The sequence below is a fragment of the Solanum pennellii genome, chromosome 10 (genome assembly GCF_001406875.1).
Source record: "Solanum pennellii chromosome 10, SPENNV200".
In the NCBI taxonomy this organism is placed as follows: Eukaryota; Viridiplantae; Streptophyta; class Magnoliopsida; order Solanales; family Solanaceae; genus Solanum; species Solanum pennellii.
In genome coordinates this window covers 75,842,781-75,853,452 of record NC_028646.1, presented here as the reverse complement: position 1 = coordinate 75,853,452, position 10,672 = coordinate 75,842,781, and the positions used below count along the sequence as shown (strand labels likewise).

Genomic DNA, 10,672 nt, shown 5'->3' with positions numbered 1-10,672 from the left:
TGGGTAGGGGGGCTGGCCAGGGGGGAGGGTGGTTAGAGATCGGGTGAAAAAATAAAATTTTGAAATTGAAAATATTTGTTTTTAAATTGATATTTTTCCCAAAAAAAATGTAATTTGAAATTGGAGGAGAGCTTTGGAAAATGTTTTCCTTAATTTTTGAAGGGAAGTCATTTTCCTTAATTTTGAGGAAAATGAGTTGATTTGGAAAACATTTTCCAAAAATTTTGCCCCAACCAAACATGAGAAAATTGGAAAACATTTTCCAGAAAATGTTTTCCTTCATACCAAACACACTCTCAATATATTAATATTTTCTATTATTCTCATTTAATTTCGTTGCAAGATTTGATTTGAAGATTAACATTGATTTGAATATTATGTTTTTCAGCTTCCTTATTTATTTACTTAGTGATTTTAGTGTTTTTTTTTAATTTTTTTATTTTGTTGTTGTTCTTAAATCATTTTTTAGGGTTTGAGACTACATAATTCTCTCTTCGATGGACGTTTTCAAGAGAGTTACTAGAGGTATTGGACAAAATAATTAAAAATCTTCCGATTTTTCACCATTAAATTTTTTTCACTCAAAAATTAAACAATAATGTTGGTTCCGCTTCTAAATCTAAAAGGAGGATATATGACGAAAAAAATGCCTGAATCCGTCGATGTGCAAAAGTCCTACACAAATTCATAACCATGAAGTTGAAGAAGACCAATTTGTTGGAGAAGATGTATTTTTTTTGTATGTCCTGTGCCTTGCATGTTTAGTTTAATTTGTTTAGTAATTTTTAAGATTTAAAAATTTTCATGTTACAATGCGTTTGAAAGTGTATATGAAATTTTTATTATGGTATAATTAGTATTTATTTTTGTATTCATATATTTATTGTATTTTGTACTCTGTGTTTTTTTTTTGTGTGTGTTAGTTATGTCAATGTAACACATTATATGAGTTTCATTGTCTATATTTCATAGTTTTAGTATTTTTTCGGAAAAGGGTCTAAAATACCCTCAAAGTATTGAAAATGGTACAAAATTACCCTCCATCCACCTATTGGCTCCAAAATACCCTTCCCACCCACTTATTGGGTCCAAAATACCCTTCTCATCCACATTTTGGTTCAAAATTAACCACTTATTTAACGATTTTATATTTAAACTATTTGAATATTTTTTTAAATACGTGACGCTCAACTATTTGTTATAATTTAACTTATTACTATAATTCATAAATAAATCCACTACCCATCCATTACTAATTAAACCCTCTAAATTAATAAATCACTCACATTATTAATGCAACAATAGAAAAACTACTGCCAATTGAGTGTTTTAAAAAATTTGAGACAAAAAAATCTATAAAGTAAATTATCATACATTCAAGTGTCTAAATAAAAATTACTGATAAACTTAAAAGTCTGACTGTGTTCATCTTAATTATTCTTACGTCTCAATTATGTGATGTTACTTCATAGGTAACTTTTTTTTCAAAATAATATATTAAAAGTTTTAAAACAAATCATAAATATTTATAAAATTATATTTTGAAAAAGTGCATGAATTAATTCGGGATGTATTACTTCTTTACCTTTAATCATAAATTTCTAATTCAATCTTGAAAGAGAATCAAATTGAAAGTGTACTCCTAAATAAGTGGCTCAACATAAATTTAATTGGGGCTTCGATTCGGACTCGAATAATTTTGGATGTCATTTTCATTAGTCTATAATTTCATCGTGTTTTAGTAGTGTTTATGACGATTTTGATATATAGTTGGATTATTAATTGGGTGGGTTTAGTTAGTAATGGGTGGGTAGTGGGTTGGTTTATAAATAATACAAATAAATTAAATTATAACCAGTAGTTGAACATCAAGTATTTTAAAAATATTTAAATAGTTTAAATTTAAAATCATTAAATAAATGGTCAATTTTGAACTCAAAGGTGGATGGCAAGGGTATTTTGGAGCCAATAGGTGGATGAAGGGTAATTTTGTACCATTTTCAATACTTCAAGGGTATTTAGACCCTTTTCCGATATTTTTTTTTGTATTCATAGATTTGGAAGTGTATATTGAATTTTGTTGCTGTTTTAGTCAGTATGTATTTTGTATTTCATTGTTTTATTGTATTTTGTATCCATAGATTTGAAATTGTAATTCATATATTTAATTCATTATGTATTCTGTTTTTTTTTTGTGATAGTTATGTCAATGTACCACATTTAGTATTTATTTTTGTATTTCTTAGTTTTATTATTTTTTTGCATTGATAAATTTGGAAGTATATATTGAATTTTGATACTGTTTTAGTCAGTATGTATTTTTACAATCAATAGTTGTATTCAATAAAAAGTTATGTTGCATTGTTTCTGAATTTGACATTTTTTTCTAATTTATATTTATTCTAAAGGTATGTCAACTAGTAATGTATTTTATTTAAGAATGAGTACACCAAATATTCAATTATTTCTTTTTAATTTTATATTTCATTCACTTTTTCATCATACTAATTTTTTGTATCTTGTATATTATTATACGAAATTCTAAATAAAAACTATAATAAATAGAAATACAAATAAAATACATATTGAAATGAATACATACAAGATTTTTGAAGAAAAAAATAACAATATAGGGAAAAAAATTATATGAATACAAATATATTTCTTAAATGACTATATAGATACATTCGTATACCTATTGGAATGAATATAAACTAATAAAAACGATAATAAATATAAATAGAATATATCGTGGAATGAATATAATTTTAAAAAGGTAAAAATTCTGGAGAGAAAAAAGAACAAAATTTAAATTTTATTTAAAAATGTAATTGATGAGAAAATTAAGTCATCCTTACCTTTTTTTGAAATATTCTTTCCCTTGATTTTCTTCTTTTTTATTAAATAATAATATTCTTTAAATAAAAAACAAATAATAAAAACATAAATAAAATACATAATAAACTAACATTTGACATTTTTATTAAATCTTGAAAGTGTTATTAATGAATCCTCTTAAATATTAAAATATTGACGTTTTAAAAATTTTCTCAATAAATAAAGATAAACTAATACAAAAAACTAAAGCTCTTTCACGCATAAATACTGAAAAAGACAAAAAAAAAAAAATAAGAATTGAAGCTCTTCGCAAAAATCAAAGCTTAAAATACACAGTAACGTAAAAAAAAGGAAAGACTTTATTTTTCCTCCCACCACGTGTGTCATGCAACAATGAAGTACACATGTTTCTTGTTTAATTTTCATTATAACATAACTTTGTTCTTGTAGCATGAAACATAGTTGTATTATTATTTCAAACCATAGATAAGGACTATTCCTAAACCGTTGAATAGTTTCTTTGATTAAACTCTTTTATAGTTTTTTTTTTCATTTTACAAATTTATTTTAAACTTAAGATTATGTTTTTTTTAGATATTACCATAATTAAATGAGATATTAAAGGTTCATTGAATCTTATTGATTTTTTATTTTTTTTTGCAAATAGAGAGGATGATTCAGAATTCAAAAGTCATGAGTCATATTGTCTAAATGGGATAAATATATCGTTTTCTTTAATTTTGAATTATAATTCGAGGTTTTTTTTTATTTATATAAATAAATTGATCTAACATGTATATTTAGCAATATTCTTTTAGTTATTCTAATCTTTTAGATATATACTTAAGTAGTTCATTCTTTTTATATAGATATAAGAGACCCTATTCTCTAAAATTTGAAAAAATGAGAGATTTTTTAGGTTAAAAATTTGGACTTTTATTAAAAAAATCATCTAACGAGAAAAAAAAAATCGTTGCTTTAACGAGGGGTGCGTGGAGCCAGTATGTCTTTAGGGGTTTCATCTGAACCTTTTTTGAAGGAAAATATTATTATATCTGTACGGTTAAAATTATTTTTTATTTGTATATAATAGACGTCAAATGCCTTTCGACTAGTTCATGTATATGTTTACTTCTTCAGATTTTGAACCCTCATATTGAAAATTCTGGCTCCGTCACTGAAACTTTAACTCAATTATCTTTACTCTGTGTGAATGTCGGTAAAGGATCGAAAGAACCTTTAATTCGAAAACTCGATTACAATAATATCCGTTATTTTTAAAACTTACTTTGTTAAAAAAACACCTATTTAAATATAATTTTATTAATATTATATATCATCCTAAATTTAGTGTTAAACGATATTTGATACACACACAACATTTATATGAATTATAGATTATACTTGATGAATGAAAGTAAATAACAAAAACAAGAATTAAGTCAAGCAAAAATCCGCCAAATAAATAATAATAAATGTAGAAGAAGTAATGGAAAGAAAAAACTGAAGCCTTTGCACACAGTTGATAATCACGTAAAAGAAACAAAAATTATACTTTTCCTCTGTCACATGTAAGTCAAACAATCTATTTATATTTTCAAACGCAAAAACTAATTATTGATAAAAGAAATAGCAAAACTAACAAACATTGACCTTTATTATCATTATATAAGATTTGATTATGATAAGAAAGTTTTACTTTCATTATTTATGTTTCTAAACTCAACAACTTTTATTCGTATTGTCATTTTTAAGATTTAAAACTAAAATAATCATTTCGATGGATTAGAATTAACATAATTGTACCCGCAATCTATCTTGATTAATAAAATTATATTTTTTTATATTTTATTTGTATGGTTTATTTATTTTCCATATGTTTAAAATTTGTTGCAAACGAAATTCTGTTGATCCCTTGATTCTACTCTCCTAGAATTTATCTATGATTCGAGGGCCGTTAGTGGCGTATTTCTAAAACTAGGATGATTTACATTTTGACCTCTTTTTATAAATAAACCATCAATTTGTGGAGTGTTCGAGATCTTGATCTCTTTATGAAATTTCCGAGATTCCTTTTTAAGGGAATTTAGTACCTTTTATATAGGCATAAACTAGAGTTTAAGGTTGAGTAGCCTCCAAAAATTTTAATTTGAGTTTAATACAATCTTGTATAGTCCCACATAATTTCAGTGTCTACACACACATTGCAACAAGAGACATAAGTAAGTTATATTTTCAAACACAAAAACATACAATTATTATTAATACAAAAATTTTAATCAAAATTATAAAATTAACCTTTATTCTCATTATATAAGATTTGATTACAATAGAAAAGTTTTACTTTCATTATTTTATGTTTCTAAACTCAATAATTTTTACTTTGTATTGTCATTTTTAAGATTTAAATTAAAATTATCATTTCATAAACTGAAATAATTTTTCTTTTCATAAATTAAGAACCAATTTGATTAGTTATAGTTAGTAGATAAATTGAAGACTAAAATGACTTTTCTTATATATTGAGGATCATTTTAAATACGTGATATATATAAGGACACGAATAGTATAATACCCTTTCTTGAAGGACCATTTTGATAATTTCAAAATTTCCTTTTCCTCTTTCATACCCCTATATATTTGCTTCTCTTCCTCACTTTCTCCGCCTGTCCATGGCTTCCCATTCTGGTGCACCTTGCTTCTAGGGTTCTTTTTGAGCTTGAGCTTTACAGTGAATCTCAATCTCTCACCGTATATGGTTTCCGGCTTCGTTTGATTAATCTCAACAATCGTATCTCACCTCATCACAAACATCTTGCATTTTCGTTCTAACTCTTTTTTGAGTTGCTGTTCAGAATTTATCTGATTAGTGATCAAGGTTATACAATTCAAATGGCATTGGGAGATTTGACGATTTCTCAGTTATCAGCTGTTGTGGAGGAGTCTGAAGATTATGAAGATGGCGACAGAAACAATGATGGTAGCTTTACTGTTGTTGCTGCTGAAAATGAGATGAAGACGACGACAGAGACAAGTATGAATGATGTACGGCCATTTGTATGGTTTCGTGAGCTTCGTCCTGATGAGTTTGAGGCGTATGTCCCTCCTTCACCGGCTAATACTGATTTGGTCTCTAAGTGGCGGAATAAGAACCGGGTAAGATGTGCCTCCTTATACATTTGTTTTTATTGCAATTCTTAATTTGGAAGCACATTTTGAATAAACTAGTTTCAATTGTCACCTAAATCTATCAACAATGCATCAATAACAAATTGATTGGAATCAGCCATAGGAATCTTTAATTCTCATTCTACTTAAATTCAGTAATGATACTGTTCTAATTTGTGCTTTCATTTTTTCCCCCTATTTGATTGAAATAGTTTCAAATTCTGTTATCTTTACCGAAGGTTATTAGTTTCTTCTTAGGATTTTCTTGGATATTAGTTTAGTGTAACCTTCATTTGTTCAAGGTGAAGAAATATATATGGGAGGATGATGCTCATCTGAGCAGAAGGTTAAATTTTCTACTTGTCTGTCAAAATAAACATGAAAACTCCACAACGCTAACATTGGTAACAAGCTGTTAAAGTTTCCATCAAACCATTAGTTTCTTTGATTTGTATTTGACAATATTTTTTTAATATGAGTCAGCCATGATGTACTATGTAAGGTGATATAATTTTTTCCCAATGTGAATACTTCAAACATGTGTCTACCGTCTAGTGTCTTTGTTGGATATGGCCGTGAAAGATTCAATCTCAAAGTTGCATGAAGGCATGAGCATCTAAACCAGCGGCATGGTGGCACAGGCATGCAACCTAATTTAGAAGTTGTGATGTACAACATGATTGTTGGCATTAGATTAATGTTTTCTTAATCAGGAAAAGCCTTTATGTGGGTATGAATCAAATAAAAAAGTGAATCCAGATCCTTCTCCACGTTCTAAGTATTTCCATGAATACATTTTCTTCTCCTTTGAGCAGGTGGGATAAGAATTGTATAAACTCGCGAAAGCGAGGGAGAGAAAGGCTATGAAAAGGTTATTTGGATGTGCACAAAGTGTTGTTGTAATTATAGCTGAGCAAAAAACCCCAAAGAAAAGCTCTTTTACAGTATTGATTCTGCTTCATTAACAAATTCTTCTTTTTTCCAAAAAAGAAAGCAAAATTCTGCAGTTAACTTAATCTCTTGAATTGAGTTATTTCCTGCTATTTCAAAAATTTGTGCAAAAAGTTCATCTGTCACCTTGCAATGAATGAAAATGTTATTCATTGTTTCAAAATTCTCTCCACATAGCTGACACCAGTTGCAGAATTAGATTCCCCTTCTCTGGAGGATTTTTCATGTGTCAAACATGCATTTTTTGGTACCAGCCATACAGAAACATTCCACTTTGAATGGTGCTTTAGTATTCCATATCTGAGTCCAGGCCGAAGAACTTTCTGGGAGCCTTGTACAGGTGAAAATTTGTATTAAGAGTTCCAGACAGGACCCCTTTTCCAATTTCCCATGTATTAAGGTTACTTCTTAATGTGCAGTTCCAATCACCTTCTTCTTTGTAGCTTGCTCTTGTGGAATTAGGATGACTGGTTAATTTGTACAAGTCAGGAAATTGGTCTTTCAGAGGGAAGTGACCAATTCAAATGTGAGTCCAAATAGCTAGCTTCCAATCATTGCTCACTTTGATATTCTCAATAAGGCAACAACCCTTTCAATTTCCCTGTCATTAAGATTCCTTCTAAATGTGAAGTTCCAAGTACCTTCTCCTTTGTAGCAGCTAGCTATTGTGGAATTAGGATAATTGGTTAATTTGGGCAAGTCAGGGAATTTGTCTTTTAGAGGGAAGTGACCAATTCAATTATGACTCCAAAAAAGCTAGCTTCCAATAATTTCTTTTTGGGTAACTAAAAACTTTATTTATCACCAGGAAAGAATTACAAAGCAGCTAAGTCAACTCAACTAGCTATTCTAGAAAATGAACCTAACTATAAACCAATTTCTACTGGATTGGAGATTAGATCATAGGGAGTTATCTCCGTATCCAGTTGCGCCTTGACCTTATACATCTGTAGTCATTACAAAAAAAAGTATGGACTAATGTCTGAAGTCTTGGAACACAGGTGAGCCACTTCCCGGACAATGACCGCGACATCTGCCCTTTATCCTTCAAAAATCCTTTGATTTCTTTCAAGCGAAATAAAGTGACATGTTTCTGCAAACACTATCTTGAACACCTGGGCTATCTGAGATTTCCCCTTCCCATTTGCAATTCCCCAGTCAACCATTTGCGACCATGTGGTTGCAGGACATTCATCCTTGTGCATCCATTTCAATATGGCATTTCATACCTTTCTAGTGTATTCACATTCTACAAACAGATGGTCCCTATCTCCGGGTGGGTAGCACAAAGTGAGCAGTTGGGGCTAACATCAATGCCCCATTTAATCAATCTATTAGACGTGAGAAGCTTTCCATGGAGAGTGAGCCACCTTGTGAAAGTTGCCTTAGGTCTGGTGTATTTCAAAACATTAAAGCTTTCCAAGGAACTTCCAATCATTACTCACTTTGAAAGTGATATTCTCAATTGAAGTGTTCTAATGCTTTTCTTACTGCTACTACAAATGGTGTAGAATGTAGATACACTTTTAGTATACCAAAGATAGTCAGCTACCAGTTATGTCCATATTCTTTGTTGTTTTGTATGTTCACCAGACAATCTGACTAACCATACTTGCCTTTTCACAAGAATTGAGCAGAAAGGGTTTGCAAAATAATGATAACATATGGAACACTATTCCTTTTGCTATACTGTGGATTTTTTGGTTCGGAAAAGATTATAGAATTTTGTGAGGAGGCAAAAAGGAAAATATATTTAGCCTGAAACATTAGGCATATTCTATCATCTTGGCGCAGCTAGTTATTTATAAATGATGTAAATATGTTATCTTAAACATGCTTACCAGTAGAAACCGGATTCTAAATAGATGCTCCATGAGCCAAAACTGTGCCTAAATGAACAACCACCTAATATTACATTATGCAGTAGGATTATTGAAGAGAAAGGGAAGCTCTGAGTTTCTGATCTGAGAAACACTAAGATCTCTCTCTTTTGCTCTTCTAGGAGTATTGAAGAAAAAGGGAAGCTCTTATATACTGGACCTATATTGTATGTGGAAGCAGAGTAATAAATGTGATAAACACTTGAGATTCCATTTTTGATGGGTAAATAATATATTGTATAAAATATATGCACTATAAGCCAGTGCAATCACAATTTGTGCAAATCAGCTATTTCGTCTAAAATATCATCTACATCTGGTACAAAAACTACTTTGCACCAAAAAACGGTCGACAAAATCTATCTAAGTTTAATGTGCTGTATGTTTCTTCTTTTGCCTTTAAAGATTCTTCTATCTTTACCAAGCTAAACAGGCCACCAGATAACTTGAGGAACAGTGCTCCAGGTCTTTTGAGCTCTCCTGCAAATTTTTTCCCTGTACAGCACTTCAGGATTTCTATAATGAAGTTAGGCATGGTCCAAGACATACCAAAAATTGACAAGAACATGTTCCATAACTGATTTGTAAACCCTGCAATGCAAAACAAGGCGGGTAACTTCTTCAAGATTGTTCTTCACATAATGGACATCTACTGCACAACTGAAAACCCCTGGGAGATTGTTTTGTGCGAGGCATGCCTCCCTATCCACAATCCAGAAGAAGCAAGAGACATTTGTAGATGCCTTGTTGTACCATATTTTTTTCTAAGGCCAACACTCACATTGTTGCTAAAATCCAGCATACTTCAACAACTTCTAACTGAGAAGGTACCCCTGGAGTGACCCCTCCAACTGATAGAGTCTATTTTGTTGACGTTCAACTGCTACACTATGTCGCTTAGCCAGTGTTACGAAAGGCGCTCGCCTCCTCGCCAAAGGCGAGAGGCGAGGCGAGGCGAAGGTTCATCGCCATTCTCAGGCGAGGCGAGGCGAGGATAAAAAGGCGAGACGTGGCGAGCTGTGGCGCTGAAAAGGCGTCGCCTTTTTAATTAAAATTTTTTGACTTAATAATATTAGTCAAAATTAGGGTTTTTTTTTTTACTTTTGAAATTTTTCTGAAATCCACATCGCGACTCTCTCTCGATCGATCGATTGACTCTTCTCCCTCGCTGTCGCAAGCTTCTCCTTCTCCCTCGCTCTCCCTCGCAGCCTCGCTGTCGCCTTCAGCTTCTCCTTCTCCCTCGCTCTCCCTCGCAGCCTCGCTGTCGCCTTCAGCTTCTCCTTCTCCCTCGCCGACGACCCTCGTGAGTCGCGACTCTAGTTCCCTCCGACGTCCGACCCTCGCGACTTTCACTCTCTGTTTTCAGGTAATGTTTTCTGATTTCTGTTCTTCTTCTTCATTTTTTCTGTTCTTCTTCTTCATTTTTTCTGTTCTTCTTCTTCATTTTTTTTTTCAGTTACTGTTTTTTTGTTTACACTTTACAGCAGTCAGGCACTAAGTGCTTACTGCTTTGTGTATATGTAAAGTGTAAATTTTTTTAAAAAAATTCTTTTCCTAATTATTTAATCCAATATTTCTAACAGCGAATTAATTGAATTTAATAATCAATGGCGGATGCTACCAAAAAGAGGGACATTGGATGGAATTATGGCACACAAGGAGCGACGAAAGATTCGGTCAATTGTAACTTTTGTGGGATTACTTTCAATGGTGGAATAACTGGACACAAACAACATTTAGTGGGTGGTTTCAAAAATGTTAAACAATGTGTTGCTTGTCCGTCGGAAATTAGAGAAGAAATAAGGGCTTATATGCAAAACAAAATAGCTAATAAT

General features: G+C 31.1%; 1 protein-coding gene across 5 annotated transcripts; it reads left to right on the top strand.

Annotated features, from left to right (window-relative positions):
• The first annotated feature begins 5,492 nt into the window (after window positions 1–5,492).
• Window positions 5,493–10,665, top strand: LOC114074427. 5 transcript variants are annotated; one of them, XR_003574827.1, is made up of 3 exons: window positions 5,493–5,994; window positions 9,341–10,203; window positions 10,421–10,665. XR_003574827.1 is itself a non-coding variant. In XM_027912384.1 (2 exons), exons 1-2 carry the CDS (start codon window positions 5,731–5,733, stop codon window positions 10,430–10,432), a joined length of 276 nt encoding a protein of 91 aa, XP_027768185.1. In that variant the 5' UTR covers window positions 5,493–5,730; the 3' UTR covers window positions 10,433–10,665. The 5 variants fall into 5 exon arrangements, 4 of the variants coding, with proteins under 4 accessions (XP_027768185.1, XP_027768183.1, XP_027768186.1 ...); XM_027912384.1 differs by lacking the exon at window positions 9,341–10,203; XM_027912382.1 differs by lacking the exon at window positions 10,421–10,665 and having other exon boundaries at window positions 9,341–10,373.
• Window positions 10,666–10,672: the final 7 nt, after the last annotated feature.

Coding starts and splice junctions, on each gene's coding strand:
- LOC114074427 (XM_027912382.1), top strand. CDS start 5,731: ATGGCATTGGGAGATTTGACGATTTCTCAGTTATCAGCTGTTGTGGAG. Junction 5,995..9,340: donor AGTGGCGGAATAAGAACCGG/GTAAGATGTGCC, acceptor TTCCCTGTACAG/CACTTCAGGATTTCTATAAT.